The sequence below is a fragment of the Paramisgurnus dabryanus genome, chromosome 2, assembly GCF_030506205.2.
Source record: "Paramisgurnus dabryanus chromosome 2, PD_genome_1.1, whole genome shotgun sequence".
Taxonomy (NCBI): domain Eukaryota; kingdom Metazoa; phylum Chordata; class Actinopteri; order Cypriniformes; family Cobitidae; genus Paramisgurnus; species Paramisgurnus dabryanus.
In genome coordinates this window covers 59,695,953-59,718,195 of record NC_133338.1, presented here as the reverse complement: position 1 = coordinate 59,718,195, position 22,243 = coordinate 59,695,953, and the positions used below count along the sequence as shown (strand labels likewise).

Here is a 22,243-nt window from a genome sequence, read left to right as displayed (position 1 = left end):
ATAAACACGGATGATAAACACGAAACAGGAACAAAACACTGGAACCAAATAAACACAGGATCAGGAGTCAGAAACACGGATGACATGAAACTCTGACTGAAGACAATGAACGCGCACACGACAGACAACCAGAGGGCATTATAAAGACCCGACATCAATGGGGAACAGGTGAACATTATTAATTACGTAAGACACGAGTACATAAGGGAGTAGGGTGAAAGTGACAAGACACTGGGAACACGTGACACAAATACATAATATGAAAACACGTGTTCCCACACAGACCACAATGCTGCCATAATCTTGCCCTCTGAAATAAGACCTGAATCTACACCAAGGTCTGGCAAGACCATGACAGCGACAAGACACTGGGAACACGTGGAAGCCACACATCTAATATGACTCCACATGTCCCCCACACAGAACATAGTACTGTCATGGTCTTGCCAGATACACTCAGACCTAAGTCTAGTACCAAAGATCTGGCAAGCCCATGACAAGATGAGGACTCATTTACTGCTGTACAGAGAGTGAATGAACGCGCAGTCTTCTGGCAACAGTGTGTTTTTACATATTTCATTGCTTTTTGTTAAATTGCTCAAAGTCATGACTGTTTAAAACACACTTGTCATCCCATTCATGATTTTATGGTAAAATGACACTTTTTCGCGTAAATCCACGAGCATTTAAACCATAAACAAAGCACTTTCACTTTAATTGAGCGTGAGCAGCGCAGCAGAACCGACGCAGAAACGATCACAGCACTGCTGCTACAGCACCTCGAGCTCGTGCTGCTCATGCGGTGGGGTGCATGCTTGTTAACATGGGCTCTGAAAAAAACACGTGCCGCCGCACGCACTGCTCACACTTGCTGTGTGAAACCTGCGTGGACTGAAGCCACTAGCGTTGCTACTACTCTACGGAGCCGCCATTTTGGGTCTGACGAATCGACGCGCATATTTTGCGTCGACATATTGCACGAGAAAAGAGAGTACTCTTTGAAAAGTGGTGTTTGGCGAGTCGAGTTGCAGATTTTGAGCAACTCCAAGAGTTATTGTTGTTGGAGGAGTTCAAAAATTGTATGCCGGAGGCTGTTGTAATATATTTGAATGAACAAAAGGTGAATTCTCTTTTTGATGCCACTGTATTAGCGGATGAATTTGTCTTAACACATCGAACACGCCCTGAGAGAACTAATCATCCCCTGGGTAATGTCGCGAGGGAAGAATCTCGTGTTTATCCTCAAATGTCCAGGCCAGTGAAAAGTGCAAAGCCAGCCCGTCAGTTTACTTCGGGGCGGACAGCTGAGAACAGGGTTTGTTTTTTTTTGTTTAGATCCTGGCCATTTAATTTCAAATTGTAAGGCCTGGAAGCAGAAAATGACTGGTAAAACTAAACATGTGGCTTTTGCTCAATCTCTCTCCGAATCTGAGTCCACTTATGGACCATTTATTTTTCCTGGCACTGTGTCATTTAGTAGTAATTCTGAAATGAAACCAGTTTTGATTTTGCGAGATACAGGGTCTGCTCAGTCATTTGTGTGTGAGGATGTGCGATTACTTCGACGCATTGTCCGAGCCCTAATCCAATTAAATGACTCGATCGGTACTTGCTTAACTTGGCAGATTTCGCAAAACTATTTTTTTATTTCATTTTGTCATGATAGGACTCCTGAAAACGGCGCATTTGACCTGATTTTTCACAGTACCTGTGTATATTGCACGCTCCAGTACTAACGTGCAGCTCGACACACCTTCACATCCCAATGAAACAGCGCATACAGGCTAATGTATATATTTATTGCTGACATTTGTTATGCCCAACGTTTATTATTGTTTATCATTTGAATGCGTTTTAAAGTTTTGACCGTTTAATAAATGGCATAAATCTTTTTAAAGTCATATTAAGGGCCAGATTTATATGCACCAGCACAAACCATCAAAAAAGTGTGGTCTAGTTATTTTTGCAACTTACTTTATTGCCTATGCATTTCTAAGAGTTTCCCTTTCAGATGCTAAATTTATGGGAGGAGATTATTTAAATGATTCACTCAACGTGATTTACTAATGTTTGCACTTGTGATATTACTATTGCGCCATTATTTAAGGCAACATCTTAAATCATTTTGTGCTTTAAATGGCTGCAATGGTTGCTGATAGGAGAGACATCACAGAGATCAGAGAGCATGTGGATTTTTTTAACAAGTAATAGTTTAGTTGTGATGCCAGAGGAACATATTATTTAAAAATATTGTTTGTCAAGTCATATTATTTTTTTCTTTGCTAGAGGAAATAAAAAGGAGAGTCACTAGGAGAAGTCACACAATAGCAGGTGTTTTAAAACTTCTTATAAACCTTTACTTTTCAGTATCCTATGGCTTTGTTAGCTGGGATTTCACCGTAGCGCTGATCTCAAGCTCATCAGGTGTTAGTAGATCACCTGCACCTCATCAGCTCTGAAACCTGAAATAAGTAGATTGTAGATTAGTAGATTGTGTTGGTCATTATGGAAATCAGCTGTTGTGCCTGTGTTATTTAATTTGAGCCTTTTTAGTAAATAACCTGCCGATATTACCATCTGCGCTTGTTTTGAATTGTGCTCTTGTGCTAATTTGCTCAATTTTTTTATCTGGCCCCATATGTCTCTTTGTAGAATGATTATTTCTTGTGCTTATTTACTTTAGTCTCTTTTAAAACAAAAATATGCCTAATTAATACAAATAAAATACAACAAGGTAACATCTGTGGTGTTACTTTATCTGAGAAAAAAAAGGATAACAATGAGGAGCATCCCTACCTAGAAGGTAATGAGGAAGACAGTGAGGACAGGAAAGTTAAGGATTTAATGGTTCACTGTATGCTCGCTGTGTCCAAGCTGAAAGGAAAAGAAAATAGATTATTTTAGGGGTCCAATCATTTAAAACATTTTATGAAAATATGATATGCACATTAGTTTAGGTAAATGCAAGCAAACATCAACATTCACTAAGAGATGAGACGTTTAATATATCGTATTCAATATATAAGTTTGTCTGTTGTGGGTTCAGTGGAATTTAGTGAACTTCTGAAACGACGAAGACAGCCTGATGTCTTTGTCGTGTAGTTTTTAGGTGATGTGTCTGAATGAAAAAATCCTTCATAACTGGATGAACTCAAGGGTCAGAGGACCTGTTAAATATATCCATGTTATTTTGCTCATAATTACTAGCACGGAAGTAACATGTTAAATAACAGCACACATCACTGAACACAATTCACAGAAAAAGCTGATAAAACGCTTACACAAGCACCCATGAGTCATATTCACCACAACAGAATGAGATGCGTTCCACATCATTTATTAAAAGAACTCCATTATTATTAGAAACTGACAAAGCCAAGACGATCCGAGCAAAACTCTGACTCAGCAGGCGCTTTGACGATGTTCAAACGCAAACAAAAGCTTTAAAAAAACACCCAAGGCCCACCGAGAGGTTTCCCTGTACACGTCTCGACTCTACTGAATGAATTCAAGAAGCTTTAAAGTGATAGTTCACCCATAAATATCAACTCTGTCATTACCCTCATCTTTGATTTAAACCTGTATGAGTTTCTTTATTCTGTTGAACACAAAACAAGATATTTTGATAAATAATAGTAAGCACACAGCACAGTTAGCTGTACCCATTGACTTCCACAGTACAGTATTTACTTTTCCTACTATGCAAGGGGTCAGTGAGTACGATCAACTGTGTGCTTACTGTCATTTATAAAAATGTTTTCTTTGGATGAACTATCACTTTAAAAACTCTCTTTCTCTTGCTCGCACACACACACACACACACACACACACACACACACACACACACACCTAGACACACACACACACACACACACACACACACACACACACACACCTAGACACACACACACACACACACACACACACACACACACACACACACACACACACACACACCTAGACACACACACACACACACACACACACACACCTAGAGACGCACACACACACACACACACACACACATGGTTGTAAACGGTTTATTGCTGCTTCATTGATTGTCAGTTGCAGACAGAATCACAGAGATGCGATCAATTTGAATTAAATGTCTTTGCTCATTCAGTCGTTGTTGTGTTTACAGTAATTGTAATGAACGGCTTGTCATCTGTAATAATAGCGTTTGTAATTGGCTGTGGTTGCAGGAGGGCGTGTCAGCTTTAATAAGAGCTACCGCTATTGGCTGCGTGTGTGAATTCACATAGGAAACAAATATGAAAGGGACCGAATTAATTTACACATGTCATTTTCCTGTGTCCTCTTTATTCTTAGGTGTGTTGATGGTGTTAATTCACTGTCCATTTAAAGAAACCGTCTGTATTTTCTCTGGTTAATCCAGTGCTTACATTCAGAAGATTTATATCAGGTGTGTTAGATAAGGATGATGCTGGATGCTTAGGAATGCAGCGAGTGTGTGCAAATTAGTCTCCATCTCCACTTTTTCACACCACCTCAGACCATAGATATACATGCAAATAGATGCTACGTTTAGCAGTTTCAGACACATAACTGCTAAGTTCAGTTTGACACAATGCATAAGTGAACTAGACTAGTAATCTTTTAGCGCTGATGTTAACAGGTTACAGCACATACCCTGCACAATCTTACTGTTATTTGCTGTTTGTGCTGTTAGTTATTTGACATGTATTACAGTGTAGGATCCAACCTTAAACTGAACTGTGATTAATATTCTCTAAGGAATAATTGACACCCAAGGTGGTAATACAGCTTGATGTGGAGTGGACCAACACCGCAGGTGTGCATTATTTTCAAATAATTCAAAAGACCGGAGTCAATTATTCCTCTTATTATAAATTATACAGGTTATGTTATCTGTTATCGATAAATAATGCATACTTGTGGAACATTTCTCAACCAATCAGAGTAAAGCATTTAACAGCCCTGTGGTGTAAGATTAAATAAAGGTGTGAAATCAAATCCTGGGGCTGCCACCAACGTGAGTAAATCAAGCATTTAGATTGACTGACAAAAAGTGTCATAGTGGTTTAATTGTTGATTCAATGAACATTTCAGACGTGTCACATCCATAATGTTGATTTTTCTCACAGTGCACTTAAAAAAAAATATATATATATATATTTTAAACATTAATATGTTTATGTTCACCTTAGATACCTTTATGATAATGACACATTAGCAAGAAAACTTCATAGACTTTAAAGAAAATCTACAGTTAATTCTCTTCACATCCGTAATGCATTCATATTTGCCTTATAACATATTTTGCATGTCATTTGTCCAGATTGGGTGCTATTTGAATATATTAACTGAGACGGTTCAGCTGTTCAGATGCCACTTATATCACCTCAGTTCCTTTCCTTTTTATTTATCTTTAACTTTTGCAGCGTCAGCGTTTTATAAATAAAGTTGCCATCCAGCGCCATTTATGATTTTCTCAAAAGTTTAATTAAGTTTAGTTTGCAGAAAATGTTCTTCGATAAATATATAAACATACGATATATCAAATGAATGCACAGACCCTCATTTCTTACTTTGTTTCACCTCTCAAATATAGGTAGGAGATAATTGCATTTTGGAAAGGAATTTTGTTAGAGATCAGATTCAGAACGATGATAAAAACATCCACAGAGTTTGAACTGTTTTTGGATCAGTGGATGCTTCAGTGTTGAGTAAGAGCGCCACCTAGTTGATAATAGCAGAAATATGAATTGCCATAAAAACTCATTATTGGCAGGGAAGCGTTTTCTCTTAATTGACGAGATAACTCTTCAATGGCGGGGAAAGAGTTAAGGATGTCTGTGAAGGGTTAGCTCACTTCACAGCTAATTGAACATGTACTCGATGTGCATTCACACTTAAACCTTTCATATTTCAGTGACATATAGGCGAGAGGCTGTATGATGATATACTGAGTGGGGGATTTGAGAAATTCAGCAGGTGCAAATCTAACATTCTAGTTGTAAAGGATCCTGATCTTCTGAGTCTATTAGATTACCTCCAAACACCAGATGATCTTCTGTAAGTGTCATCAGGTATTAAACTGGAGCGTTTGGTCTCAGCAGGGTGCAGCTTAGGAAAATGAATCCTTAAATTCCTCCTGGTAGAGTAACTGTTGCTCAGTTTCAATTGATTTTCTTCTGCTGTGGTTTGCTGTTGACATTGGAAAGCTCTGAACACGAGCTGCATTTATAATCTATCTTCTCTATCCAGCTGCGATATGAGATACAATACTACAGATGCTTTAAAGGTCTTCATGTGGCTTTAGGTTTGTTCTGGCATTTGTCTTGATTTATTAATGGACACACTTTTGACCATATGAAGCATAAGAGGTTTAAGTGAAGTCAAACGATTGACTGATGATATCTGAGCTTTACACACATGAATCGGTCTGTAGCTGAAACATTTAAGGATGAATTTTACACAGAGGATCACCACTGTAGAGACATGGGTCTAATGCTGGTCTGGATTCAAATCTGAGGTCTGAAAGATGTTTCGTAACCTCAACAATCTTGTTTTTCAGGTTGAAGATGGGAGCAGTTCAGTTTCACTTCATCATCTACATTTCTTGCTAATTTTCATAAAAAAATACAGTATAATGTTGTATTTGATGTTGTTAATATCTCATTTTACTGTTTATTTCTTGCTTGCTTCCTTAGTCGTCAACCAGAGAAGAACCATTTCTTGCTTTACTTCAAAAATCCAAAATCCAAGTTTGGCCAAATTTGCCTGTAAAGAGCCCTGCCCCAAAACACCCACTCACAGGACTAGCCAATCCAAATGAAAGCTTTTCCCTGAGTCCTTCCCCTCGTCCCCTCGATCTGTTCACGTGTCCCTTCTTTATGTGGAGAATGGTTTTTGCTAACTCTTGTGTCTTCTTACTAACCAAACAGCTTCAGATTCTTCCAGTTTAATTTTGTCTTTGGTTTCAACCTGTTTGTGTTCCTTTGAAACGACTAACATTCACGGAATGTCGGCCATCTGTTGTTTTTCCAATTAACTTGCGTACTGACATACTAACAATAATAACAATATATAACAGTTGTCATGTTTTTTGTTTTGGTTGATAAATCTTTTAACGACGAGGCTTAGACAAGATTGAACCGATTCAAAACAGAATCAAGCAAACAAAAAAACGTCCGGTTTTAAGGCTTTTATCGGACTCGCCGACAGGAAGTTAAATGACCTTTATCGAGTTTACGATTTGTCATTATTCTATATATTTTTCTTTCCCTTCCCTTGTTTTCTCTTAAAGCACTCAGGCATTGGACACGCTATGGTAAACAAACTGCATTATATGGTAGATATCATTCTAATTGTCTTCTACTTTGGTTTGCCCTGGATTTCGTTCCCTGTTTATATTCTGTTTGCTTATACTGACTACACAAATTCCCATTGGTATCAAGGTAGCAATAAAAACTACAGATTTTCACTCCTCTTTGTTTTACTGTCTCATAGCATCATCGTTTTTTACTTTATTTTATTCATCTTGCGACACAGACCCCAATCCCCCCCGGCCCTTCCCCAAATCCCCGGGATAGAATAAAACGAAGCAGTACTTTATTCTCTACATGTTTATCAGACCTATATTATCATTGTCAATAGTTTGGCTCCATCCGCTTGACGATATGAAGAATGAACTGTGTTTAGTCTTGAGCACCTGATGAGTGGAGTCGATTCGAGAACAACACCAGTAACAGGCAGTGCACTACAGTAGAAATAAAATAACGCCGTATGTTAAGTATAATCCTTCACCTGTTGATCAGAACCTATGTGACTTTAGAAAGCCGAGAGTAAGACTTAAACGCACTTCAGATATTGACATCACTAGACTGATATTGAGTTGTAGTGTTATTTCCTCATTGGCTATTAAAGCCCTGCAGTAGTTTTCAATGTGGCAAAACCTCAGGATCCATTAGCTGTGTAATGGCAGCCATTTTGATATTATGCTCAAGGTGATAGTTGCCTGCCAGAACCTCCATCTCTCCTGGACCTCCTGCCATCTGGGGTGGATTTATTGCCCCCGGTTCATAGCGGGCCGCCCCGGTCGTAAAACACCGCTCAAAACGAGAGCCAGAAGCCCATTACAACAGGCACTTTGATTTATTCAACAGATGAAAGTGCTTTTGAACCCGAGCGTTCTTTGTCCGTTTTAGAAATACTGCCATCTGCCCACCGCCGCAGTCAAACTCTTGCGCTGATGCTTTCATTTATCCCTGATTGTCTTGGTTTTAGTTGTTTGTATGTCTTGGGTCTTTTTCAGTTTTGAGAGAATTACTCTTGCCAGCGTGAGCGATGACATCATTAGTTTATATGCCCATAGGAAAAGTAACCTAATTATCAAACAGTTCATTAATACTGAATCACATTGGCCTGTTTAACTCTCAAGGGAAATGTTATTCATGCCAGAAAAAATGACTTTGATGTAAGATTTATTTGGCTGTTTGGCAGGTAGCTCATTAGTTCTTGGCTGTAGATTTGTTCGGTAAATAATCCTTAAACGTAAAGGGGGCAGCATAATAACATTCATTTGAACAAATGGGCTTTAACCCATTTAAGACCCTTAATCTCAATCTCTTCCACTGCCTGTTACTGGACCGTGAGGAAAGGTGTAGAAACCGTGTTTATAACCTACAGTACGGTCAAAACAAACATACATAACAGGTGTGCCTTGCATTTATTGAAAATACTCAAACATAGATCCACCGATCCAACGCTGACATTAAATCTACACCTTTTTTCAGGGTTCTCAATCTGTATGAAAATAAATCACGATCTGTGATGAAAGTGACTTTCCCTATCTCCAGAAACGTTAGCCGCTAGTCACGGGCCGGTGTGATTGACAGGTCGTTGATAGGCTTCCCGCTGCGAGTTCAGTATCCAGCGATGAGGCCAGACCGTATGCATTAGTATGCGATTATCTCGATGTGATGGACTATGGCAGGAGGTCAGTGTCCTAGAATAATAATGTTTGGGTCTGGTCTGAAGGTCTGGCCCGGTGCAATAAGCAGGGGAATTGAAGATGCTCACTTTCAGATCTGTTTTCAGTCACTTACATCACTTACACTCTCTCTTCACTCGATGTCTCATGTAAGCCTGTCACATCCGTCCATACTCATACCGTGTGCATGAACTCATCCGCTTGCTTTTAAGAGGGAGTCTGCGATGCCAAAGTCGAAAAGGTCTCGGCTTGCACGCAAATCTTTCAAGAGGTCGTGAGCCTTGTTGTGTGTGTCACCACCTGTTTTTAACCCGTAATCAACTAAACTGTTCACTGTTCCTCCTTCATTCTCATTGGTGATGTGATGTAATCCTCTAATCGGTTTGACTTCCCTCTTTCGTCCGCTATTCTGACCGCTTGTGTTTTGGTCCCGATGCGTTCATTGGTTTCGTCTGCAGAACATTCTTGTTTGATGATGGCATCTTCATCCGATCATTGAACTGCATGGCTTTTTCCCCATGTTGTGAGAATTGTGGATGGTTCTTTTGATTTCCTATTAACCTCAAAACCCTTTTCACCACACGTCACAATTCGGTCCATCTGACCAATCAAATCGTGAAGAATTTCACTAATTGGCTGCCAAATTCTGCCACTAAATTCTGTTACTAATCTAACTAAAACCTTTGTTGTAACTGTACTAACAACCATTTTTGTGTCTGACCTGCTCTTATTTACTAAAGTACTAACCTTCAACCCCCACATATGAACCCCATATAGAGAGCTGTACACGATGGCACCGTTCCCCTCGAATCCCCGCTCCTCCAGATCTTACTAACTCGTCCCTGGATCCCTTTGGCTATTTCAGTCCTGATCGCTCTTGACTAGTTTGAGTTCGATTGGCCACAGAAGTCCGAGGAACGTCTTCCAGCTGCCAGCCACTTGTTTCAAGACTCGCCGCTGAGATCAGAGATTCTGTGCTTGCTGTTTGTGTTTTATTGTAGGCTATAAATGTCATTGGCAGGGTTTCTTGTTTTAATAGGTAAAGGTAAGTCATTAGAAACAAAGCCCAGAAGAATGAAGACCAGGAAGCCCAATTGATGAGGTAAGAATGATTGCTTATTTACAAAACAAGCTTGTTTTATATTGTGACTTTCTTTAAATGTAATGTTCACAGCAGTTAAAATCAAAATGAGATGATAGAATAAGAGGCAGAATAATGGCGTTTAACACAGTACGCATTAGTCGCGAGTGTCTAGTGATATATAAATGTATTTGCACTAAATGCTGCACAAATCGCTTCATGAGAAAAGCCGTAGCCGCGTGGCCTTTTCACCGCTTACCGTGTGACGCCCATAACAGTTTCTGAAGAAATAAATGGTTTATTCATTGTTTTTGTTTTGCAGAGAAATAATAAAAGGATGTCCTAATGTCTCAGTATCTTATCTCTTGATATTATGGATGGGCTGTAGTTTAGCAATGTTATGAAGATGGAAAATCTTGTGAGATTAGTGAAGAATAATGAAGAACTCCTATAATCTTATCAATCCTATTTATTAGGTGTCTAGACACAACTGAAGCGGTAAACTTGCGGTTTGAAAAGGATCATAATTCAGTTCTAGTTTAGATATCAAACCCAACATAGAGTATACTGGTGCCAGAATACATCACACTGTCATAGAGACAGATCTCAGTGATCTGCCCATAGCTCATGTCAGGTCTGTGTGGTCAGTATAATGCTTGTGTAAAAACTCATTGTAAAGCTGTCATATACAGTACAGTACTGATGACAGACGCTTGTGTCTGATGGATTGATTTAAGGATGAATCTAAAAACACATGCGTTTATGATCCTGTGGTCAGTCGGCCTACTTCATACATACACTTGTTAAAACATTTTAAGATCAGACGCTCTGTACCAAGAGTGTTGACGTGCCATCTTTCACGAGTGACACATGTTATCTTATGAAATGGCCGATTCATTTATGTTTGTGTAGCTGCAGTCATTTACTGATGTCCATTAGCCCTCGCTCAGATGAAATGAAAGGTTTTGTGGAGATTTTCTGGAAAACTAATAAGAGTTGATCTGTTATGGGTTGTTTTGTGAGTAAATAAATGAGCTGTCAGCTTTCTGACAGATGAGCTGATGTAGGCAATACTGAAATCATTATTTCATGGCTGACAGGTGATCAATTCCTTCAGATCTGTTGGAATGGCCCTGTGAGTCTGATATTGTGTCTTTGTCTTGTCTAAAAATCCTCTGTGCTCAACAAACAGTTAACAAAACTAACAAGAGTCTCTTCTGACACTGACAGAAACTACCAACAGAAATCTAGTTTCCTGTAGTTTAACACTAGTTTCCAGCTAGTTGTTTGTTTCTAGTATGATCTGCGGTACTTCATTAAAGGTGCTCTAAGCGAATTCACGCCTTTTAGACCATAAATTTTTTTTTGTTACATACAGCAAACATCTCCTCACTATCTGCTTGCTGCCTGTCCGCTGATCAAACTGTAAAAAAACGCGATCTCTGTAGACAGCCCTCTACAAACTTCAATATGAACACAGTGGCCAAACCTGCACCACGAAACAAAACAAAGTGTTACAGCCAATAAACGTTAGGGTTAGGGTTAACCCTAACCCTAACGTTATGATTTATGTAGAATTAATGTCTTTTAAATGATATGTTTCATACAGTAGTATATAAATGAGGCTATAGGTGGTAGATCTACACATTGCTTGTGTCATTTTATTATTTAGATTATTATACTGTATCTTTTCCACTTCTGTACTGTGTAAAGTTAATAAATTACTTATACAAAACATGATTACTACATAGCTGAATCACACATTAAAAGACAATTTATAAGCCATGATTACTACACTTTTACTATTAAAACAATACATTTCGTAAGGTACGTTAATAATTTACAAAAATAAAAGTATTGTTTTTGTGAAGCAGATGATGACACAAAAGTACTTACATGTCTGCAACATGAATATTAGTTTATTATATTTTTTTTTTGTTAACTTTTATTTAAAAAATGTTGTATGCTTCTATTGTGTACAACGTAATTAGCTTGCTAGACCGCTAACGCAGACGAGATATCGCAAAGACAAATTTTTGACCAGGCATTAGTGCTAGATACCAATCGGGGTCCTAGGGAGGACCGAGTCGCCAGGGAGGACCGAATTGCTCAAGAAAACGTAACAGCTCTGCAGTAGCGGTGTGAAGTGTTTTAGCGTTAAACTGTTATTTTTATGAATCTGTCGTTTTGTTAAAGTCTGTTTTCCCTATGTTTCCCTCTAGTTTATTGTTTCTTATAGCGTTTACATCACGTTATGTTTATTTATTTATTGATAAATTAAAAGTTTAAATGGCTTGGCTACTGATATACAGTATGCGCATGTAAGTAATGTATATGTATTGTTCTTTATTGGTAAATCAATTATTTTTACAGTATGAATCACTTAAGTATGTATAAAAGCAATGTTATTATGTATTCTATAAAATACCATTTATTAAATATTTCATCATTTTCCTGTTTTCTATTATTTCTTCCTTATATTCCTACATGTTTGTTCAAAAACTATTATGTTTGGATACAAATGAATATGCATAGGACCGTTTATATATTAATAACACTTTAAACAATGTGTGTATGTGTTATATTTATATATTTATTAAGTATGTAAACATAATAATTTTAGAACAAACAGTAGGGATAAAAATGAAGACGACATAGGCTATAAAATATAAAGTCAAAAGAATTGATAGAAAACTGAACAATTATGAAATATTGAATAACTGATGATATTATTGAATTTTCAGTATAACCCATTCAAATCTTTAATCTTTCTTAAAATTATATTATAAAGGTAACGTGATGAAAATGCTATAAGAAACACATAGAGGGAAGAGACATATCACCGGACATCTTCTCTAATTATTAATAGATTTATAGATGATATTATTACTCCAGTTTAAGGGCTTATTGCAACCATAAACACCTACGTTTATCTTTAAATGGTGTCTTCAACAAGGGTATTTTATCAAAATGAAGGCCATCTTTTTTTGTCATTCCTATCCTGACACTCAACAGCAGCTTGTAGTGAAGTAACTGTGACGTCTCGCAAAAGGTCTATGGAGCGCAGGTGTAATGCTGAGAGACTTTTTTGTCTTTTAAATAATCCCTGGTGTAGTGTTCAAAAACCAAAGGATGAATTCATTCATGCAAATGATGTGTACAGGCATGCGTGTGTGTGTGTGTGTGTGTGTGTGTGTGTGTGTGTGTGTGTGTGTGTGTGTGTGTGTGTGTGTGTGTGTGTGTGTGTGTGTGTGTGTGTGTGTGTGTTTCATGATTTCTGCTGTCTTCAGTCATTACAGATTCAGATCCAGATCTCCAGAGACTGAAGTGGAACCTGCCACTAAATTCACATAATCATAACGCCAAGCTCATTTTCTCTGAGGCAACACAAAATAAACATGTCTCTCTCTCTTTCTCTCTCTCTCTGTGTGTGTGTGTGTGTGTGTGTGTGTGTGTGTGTGTGTGTGTGTGTGTGTGTGTGTGTGTGTGTGCATGCGTGCGTGCGTGTGCATGAGTGCATTTTAAGTAGACATAGTTTACACATTAAACAGATCAAACAAATAAAAACGCTCGTCTTCAGTGTTGGGCATGTTACTTTAAAATGATAGTTAGTTATAGTTACTAGTTACTTCTCACAGGTAGTAACTAAGTTACATCATTGTAAAAGTAACTAAATACCAGGAGAAGAAACTATATTGTTACTTATTACACGGCTCTCTGGAATGCTTGATTCTGATTGGTCAGTTGAGACATTTGCAGGTTCGTTCTATTCAAATAATAACCGCTCCAAAGTAATAACGCATAGCCGGTACTACTTGTATGTTTAAAATCCCTCTGCACCAACAAAGATTACTGTTTGGCGCCATCTTGTGACAAACACTGGACAACCACAATTAAGAATGGAAAATTTTGACATTAATTTTAACATGTACGGAAAAAACAAAACATTTAAACAGTGGATAGAAGAACGAACAACGACAAGACACAGACAGCTACTGAGACTGAACTTGACAAAATAGAGCATGACAGCTACGAAGCCAACACACAAAAAATACAGAATGGGGATTAAAACTTCTCAAAGACTGGCTAAAAGAGAAAAAAATGGAGACAGACAAGTATGAAGCAGAGGATCTTAATAAGGTATTACGATCATTTTATGCATCTGTGCAAAGTTTCGCGGAAGGATAAAAATGTTAATTTAAAACAAATATGCCAATAACATGTTTCAAATTCATATTCATGTCCAGTTTTTTTTCTTATATGACAAGTAGTCATGTAATAAGCGGGATAATGTAGAGGCAGCCGGTAGTTATTGGGAAATAAGCCCCTTCAGTGTGATACAAGACCCTCCGCTTCGCCTCAGGTCCTGATCACACTGTCGGGGCTTATTTCCCGATAACTACCGGCTGCCTCTACATTATCCCTTACTTAAAGTTCAAATATGTCAAATAACTTGGATGCCCCAATATTGAATCTTTTAACTGAATGAAATGACACTAAAGAGAAACCACAAATTTTGTGGCCACTTATCAGCCCAATGACGGTATCCAATGGCATGTTTTGTTTTTCTCTAAGCTTAAACAAAATTGTCATTGTTACTAATCTTAATCTGACTCCAGTTTAAAAATAAAAAATCATACTGCTGATCATAGTTTACTAAAAGTTACTAAATACATTACTCTAAACTTAAACCGAGGCCACTCCATTCTTATTTAAGTTTATACTATTCAGCCTTAATTTCAGTTATATGTTAAAGCTTTTCCATTCAAGTCTAAATAAAGTTAGTTCTTACTGACACAATCAGAATATGTCCAATGTAACAATGTATTATCCCAGGCAGATTCAAATTTAAACGTCAATTAAAGAATACAAAACAGAAGATGATTCAATTCCAATGATTAAAAATGATCAGCAGGTTATAAAAGTTACAAAGTCATATCTGGCAATAGACACTCGGACTACAGAGTACTTCCATAAGGGCTGTATTACAGTTGAGCCCCGGACACGGGATGAATGTGTTTTTTGCCAAACAGACCCGAGACGACCCAAACTATCTCACGTGTGTGCGTTGTGTCCTTTTACAACCCCTCCTCTGTTTGCCAAGACCGCTTGCAACATCACGTGGCTGGCGGTAGGTTGATTTTTGTTGAGCCAGACCTGTCAATCAATTTTGGATGCACATTTTAGCAGTTACCTTGGTGCAGCGAGCCAAACTGGTTGCAATGTTACGAGGAGTTTCTTTCTGTCTGTGCTGTTTACATTCGGGTCCACTCGGGTTCAAACTACATTGGGTCGGGTCAGACTCTGGTCTTATTTTCTCAGGTCGGGTCTTTTATTTAAAAAATATATTTATGCACGTCGGATTCAGGTAAAAAAAGATTAGGGTCACTTTGGATTGGGTACATTTCTATGGACCCGAGAAGATCTCTAGTCTGATGCTATGTTTACATTAGTGTGTCTTCATTTTAGAAATGCAATACTTTAGCTACGGTTACGCCTGTCTTAGATCCTGGATGGATTTTTGATTTCTCTGCTGCCAGTCTGACTCCTCGTCTGCTTTTACCTTTGGATTGTTCCCTGTGACTCTATCCTCAGCTTTCTCCCTTTCTGGAGTTGTTAGCCCGTTGATCGGCTTTATTAAAGCAACACTAAAGAGTTTTTTTACCTTAAAATAACATTTCCCAAAAAGTTTCAGTTTCATTCATCCACACGAAACAGGGTGAACGGCACTTTCACATTCACTTTGCAGCTTTCTATCGACCAAAACCGCACTAAAGAAGTTTCCAACCGTTGGGTCGGGGTCCTGTAGTTCGAGTGAAAACTACAAAAACTTGCTTCATGGCAGACCTACAATCCAATCAGGGCCAGCTTTGCTGCAGTAGGCTAAATTATTTACAACAGTGGTAATGGACAATTCAGCTTCCAACCTGTAGGGGGAGCAAAGAGCAAAAACTCTTTAGTGTTGCTTTAATAAAGTGCTGATTTATCTCTGCAGTTTGCTTTGAGGATGATAGTGACAGCAACTGCTAGCTCTTGTGAGTTGCATTTAAGAAACAAACGTTTCTTAAAAACTTGTAGGCAGAAACATCAAGAACACACCACCTTGTTATATAACTGAATTTAGCTCTCCAATTTAATTTTTGTCTGTTAGGAAAACTGGGGGTTACAAATTCTTTTAGAGGGGGCACAGTAACGTGCTGAGACTTGTGCAGAGGTGGAAAGTAACGAATTACATTTACTCATGTTACTGTAATTCAGTAGTTTTTTTGTGTACTTTTACTTTTTTGAGTAGTTTTTAAAATCTGTACTTTTACTTTTACTTAAGTATGTTTTGTTTAAAGTATTGTACTTCGCTACATTTTAAATCATATCTGTTACTGAGTAAAAAAATATTTTAAAAAAGCAAGGTGATAAAGACGCGCAACTGATGATTGATAGGTGGGGGAACGCGCAAAAAGAACCATGGAGACGGATGATACAGGCGCGCGCTAATGCAGACCCGCCTCAGTTCAAATCTTATGAAAGAAACCCCTGGTCATATTTAAGCGACCACTTTCCACTGACGGGAAGCGAGTGTTTCTTTCATATGAAAGGTAGGATTCATGCTCTTTTTGCCGCTCATTTGCACGACGCGTTTTTAATACCATGCGCATTATCTTCCGAGGTCTAGCAGCTTCGCGTCAAGTCAAACACAACTTCAGAACGTCCTCGAGAATGCGCAGGTCATTAGACATTGCAGAGAGAGAGAGAGAGAGATAGAGAGAGAGAGAGAGAGAGAGAGAGAGAGAGAAGAATAAAGGTCTGACATCAGGTACCCAGTCAGGGAAGCTAGAAGACAATAAACGTGTCAAAAGTATATAGCCATGGCACTCATCTCATTATATGCTCATTTAAACTATAGTTTAATAAAATAATGTATGTTTCCAGCAATACATCAATTACAAACTTACTATAGTGATTGTATTTATTAGCTGCTGACCACCTTCAAAAGTGCATAATTCACATGTAAAAATCATTAAACAATTCCATAAATGTTTCTTAGTTTAAAAAAGCTTTTTATTTTATTAACTTTTTGTTATTGCACTTTAATTGTAAAGATGTTCCTACAATTCAAAACAACTAGTTTGAGATTTATATTCCCTTGTCGTTTTTAACTATACTAAAATCATCCACCTCTCCCCGCTTTAAAAAAAAGTAACTTTTACTCTGAGTAAAGTTAAAATGATTTACTTTTTACTTTTACTTGAGTAAAATATTGTAAAAGTAACTTTACTTTTACTTGAGTACAATATTTTATTACTTTTTCCACCTCTGGACATCCAAGTGCAGAAGTTTATTAACAAACCATGTAAACAAGACAAGAGGGTAATCCAAAAACTTAATCCAAAGTACAGGCAAACAGGTCATAACATGGACAACGCAACATGAGGGACCGTGAGGCAGTGAGTCCAACTGTGGGTGGCAGGGCAGGCGAGGACCGTGGAACCATGGCAGGCCTCAGCCGAGGGGGAATGGCGGGCCTGGAGAGTGGAACAGTAAAGAACCTCGGCACTGGTGCGGAGGCGGACTGGTACAGTGGAGATGCAGAGGGCCTCGTCCCTTCCTACCCCCCCAAAAAAATATACTTAGGGAGCATCGGCCATCCTGAGAACTGGCATAGGGGACTGCAGTATTCCAGATGGCACTGGAAACCAAGGTGGCGCTGGTGATGCTCTGGACCTGCAAACAGAGACAGAAGAGAGAGAGGCTGGCATAGCCAGGTTAGCAAAAGGCAGGCTAACTAAGACAGAGAATACAGTGAGTTCAGGAACAGTCATCTTGGAACAGGCAGAGAGTTCAGGGTTGGCCATATTGGGCAGGACAAAGAGTTCATAGTCAGCCATCTTGGGCAAGGCAAAGAGTCTATGGGAGTCATGCATGGCCATTTTGGCTAAGGCAGAGAGTATATGGAGCTTGGGAGTGACCATATTTGCTGACCTACAGGACACAGGGAACTCAGGGGTAACCATCTCTGCCTCTACAGGAAACTCAGGGAACTTAGAAACAGGCCTTATGGTCATGACAGGATATTTAGGAAACTTGGGCTCAGCACACCTGGTCGAGACGAGAAGCTCAGGGGACTCAGAATGTAACCTTTCAGCAGAAACAGGAAGTGCAGAGGACTCACGTGACTCTGGCGATTCACACGACTCAGTTTCATGGGCTTGAAAATCATCTCATGAAACAGAAGAGCAGAAAACAGACCAAGCACATCACAGGGCCATAGCAAATACAGGAGCACAGGATTCAAAGGACATACCTCCGGTGCCATAGGGACCACAGAACTGGACACCACCAGACTTTGGATTCCAGCCGCCGGTACAGACATCATCTGGGTATTCAACAGACTAGACATTAATCATTGGGTCCTGGCATGAACTGGAGATGCTGGTGAGGTAGCCATTTTGTGAGGTGGCTTGGGTGTGGCAGCCATCTTGAGAATCAGTGCAGGTATGATGACGGCCTTCTGAAGCACATGTGTGGTCTTGGCGACGGCCCTCTTAACAACAGATGCAGGTATGCCGGTAGCCGTCTTAAAAACAGGAGCAGGCATGGTGACAGCCATCTTAAAGACAGGTACAGACATAGTGGCCTTTCTAGTGAAGGGTTTTCTTCGGATTGCCCTCCTAGACATAGATACAGGCACGGTGGCGGCCATTTCAGAGACAGGGACAGACCTGGTTTAAACTGGTTTTGACAAAACAGGCATGGCTTTAACTGGTTGTGGCAAAACAGGTATTACATAAGTTGTCTTAACAAGTTTAACATGAATGTCTCTGACTTGATATGCACAATATTGAGGGGTAGAGCAGATAATAATAATTTCAAAATAAATTCCTGTAGGAGATGCAATAAAATGTACAAACATTCACCGGCGTAGTGTGTGCTGTATAATAATAGCAGTGTTTCTGAATACTTGCACATAGCAGAACAAACAAAAAACTGGAGTGATGACACGACACACAATGACAGCTGGGTGATTTTCCTTCTCCACTTCCAGTCAAGTGATGTATGAATGTTCTCAGCGCTTTTCAAACTGATGGTGTGCGTTCCCTTCAGATTGAAATCTCACATAAGATGCTGTAATAATCTCTGAAGTCCACTTACACAGCTACACAATATCTGACACAGACAGCGGATGATGATGTTGTTGTGTGTGAGGCAGGATTTTTCTCGTTGTTTCAGGACTTGTTCAAATATCTGATCTCAAACTTTCATTTCACCACCAAAACTCAAAGGTCTCGTTCAAAAATAAAGCTCTTAGATTAAAATGAAATAAATGACAACAGACGTACATTACATATGGGATAATGCCCATCCGGTCGGTTGTTATCACAGAATAAATCTCAACGGAGTGATGAGGCTAACGTAAAGACATTTGTGCATTAGGAAAGCGAGCACGCAGACGTCTGTAAGTGTGATTGTGTTCGCTGATAGATGAAAGCTCGGCTGCAGATAACCTGGGAAACCTCCAGCAGACCACCGATAACTCCAGCAGCTGATAATGTGTTCATGGCCCATTTGTCTCTTAGATTTATTGACTTATTAACCCTCACAACAACACAAAGACCATGTTCAGATAAAGCCGTGTAATCCATTACGATGTTGTGTTGTGTTGTTTTGTTTTGTATGTATGTTTGTGTTGTGTGAGAAGTGACTATGAAACATGATATTTCCTCTTTTATTTAGCTCATTGTTGAATGATGATTATATTACTGTCTCTTCATAGGCCAACAGACCATTTTTCTTTCCTTAAATCACATTTAAACCGTGTGTTTGTGTGAAACGGCCGCCCAAAGGCCTGGACCTAAGAGAAAGCGCTTGTCAGTTTTTAAACGGCTATAATCACATTGACATTTATTACATTACATTTACTGTCAAATACTGCATATGTGTCATGCTTTTTAACACAATCTATTTCTTATACTGGTCACAACTGTTCAGATAATATTTGTATGTTAAAGTGTAGATAATACTGTTCATTGCGATGTCATAAACCTAGTGTTGACCATACACCTCGTATGTGTCTCGTGACACAACTATTGTGTGTCTATGAAAACAATATTGAATCCCTGATGTTTTGTGTAGATGTAAGTGTGCACACAGCTGTACTATAGATCCAGTAGTTAATCTAGTAGGTTACTGTATGTGTCATCATGTGAAGATCTAAACTGACCACATGTCTTTTAGGCTGTGTTTACACCTGGTATTAAGATGTGTTTTGGGCGATTGGATCACAAGTGGACAGGCTGTAAAACGTATTGAGCTTTGTCACATTCAGAGTTAGTTGATAACACAAAACACCTCATACTCTCTGCCTAATGTGTGATGTATGGAGCACAATGTTTTTACATCGGTCCTGACCTCTAGCGTTAACACACAGTGTACAGCGTTATCTTTAGGCTTTTATTGATAAAACTAAAGCGTTTGCTCTCCGCCTCTTTCATTTTGTGAGCGTGTGAGCATGAGCTTATTTGATCATTTGCGCTGAAATATCAGAGAAGGCTCCTTCATATACATGGACAAAACACTGTGCAGCATGTTTAAGCAGCCGACTCTAACCTATTATCAGTTAACATCAATATAAACCCATCATTTCACCCGCTCATATTTAAACAACTCTTGTGAACAGACACAGCCTGTCTCGTCTACTATTGATCCGATCGTCTAAAACTCATTTTAATACCAGATGTAAATCTGCTCTTATGGGGTCTCATTTATAAAGTTGTGCGTATGCAAAAATCCATATTTATTAAAATGGTATTTGATGTGGAAAAGTGCTTAGTGCCACATCAGGGTGTACTCACTTTTGCTTGTTAGATTGCTGCAGGTTTTTGGAAATATAAGCAATTCTTGCTGTTTGAAAAGGAATTGAACATTGACAGGTGCTCTTTTATTTGTCAATGACATAAATAGATATCATGTAAAGTTAAAGATATGAAACTGTTCAACTGCAAACTAATTTTTGATATATGGATTTTTTTTATAGATTTCACGTCTAAATGTTAGGTGTATGCATGTCTTTTTAAATGATTGCAAGATTAAATTAGGACAGTTTCTATACAGCTTTTAATAAATGAGGCCCCAGATGTTTTATAGTCAAATGCCACAGTTTCACTAAAACTACACAGGACGTGATGTCAACAGTAACGGTAGTTTCAAGACTCTGAAAGTTAGGTTAAAAACTTGAAGAAACAGCAGTCCATTTATAAAAACACAGTAGTTAACATAAATCAGTAATGAAGTATTAATTTTACCCTTTTTTCTTTATTTATCCTGGTTAACATTAAATTTAGATGTACTGACACATCTTACAATTGTAAGTTGTATATTGTATGTTAACTTTTGTTGTATTAACTGTGATGCGAAGCAAAGCGCAAACAAAACTTCATTTAGTTACTGAGTGAGATGGGTGAGAAACTATCAAATTAGAGATGTCTTTGACGAGGAAGTATAGGTCTGGACATCAGAAACTAAAAGAGAGAATACAGAGAGAGAGAAAATTATATATAATTTGTTTACGGAGCTTCCTTTTGCCATAATGTTAGCGTCAGTTATAGCCAACCGCTAACAGTTACCTAATAGTCAAATCAATAGGTAACGTTTAACACCGCTGAAGGAAATAATTTTTGTCCAGATATAGATCATGAATTTGCTTGCATCAGCACAAACCATCATTTTGTTCTTAAATAACAACTTCAGGTATTTACTATAGACACGCAGTGGATCATTAGTGCTGTAAAGGTGTGGTCTAGTTATTTTTTGCTACTGACCTTATTGCATATGCATTTCTAGGAGTTTCCCTTTCAGATGCTAAGTTTATGGTTGGAGATTACAGTATTTTAATAATTCACCCAACATGATTTACTAATGTTTGCTTGTGTGATATTATCTGATATTTTTTAACAACCAGTAACAAGTAATAGTGTAATGCCAGAAGAACATATTATTTAGGAATATTGTTTGCCAAGTCATGTTATTTATTATTTGCTGAAGTAAATAAAAGTGGAGTCAATAGGAGAAGTCACACAATAGAAGGTGTTTTAAAACGTTATCTTTTTGTCCTGCCGTTCTTTTCAGTGTCCTACAGTATGGCTTCATTAGCTGTTATGTCTGTGGTGTTGATCTCAAGCTCATCAGGTGTT

The 22,243-nt window shown here is 38.4% G+C and overlaps 1 protein-coding gene across 7 annotated transcripts in view; it reads left to right on the top strand.

Moving 5' to 3' along the window:
• Window positions 1-22,243, top strand: part of nrxn2b (neurexin 2b) — a 339,687-nt gene that overhangs the window by 216,012 nt on the left and 101,432 nt on the right. For 5 of the 7 annotated variants that reach the window (XM_065261925.1, XM_065261924.1, XM_065261927.1 and 2 more), the window contains one exon: window positions 7,292-7,336. The exons of 1 other annotated variant lie outside the window; for it this stretch is intronic. In XM_065261925.1, coding sequence (XP_065117997.1) covers window positions 7,292-7,336 — 45 coding nt within the window. The remainder of the gene's footprint in view (window positions 1-7,291; window positions 7,337-22,243) is intronic. One more of the 7 variants, XM_065261923.1, reaches the window with a different exon arrangement.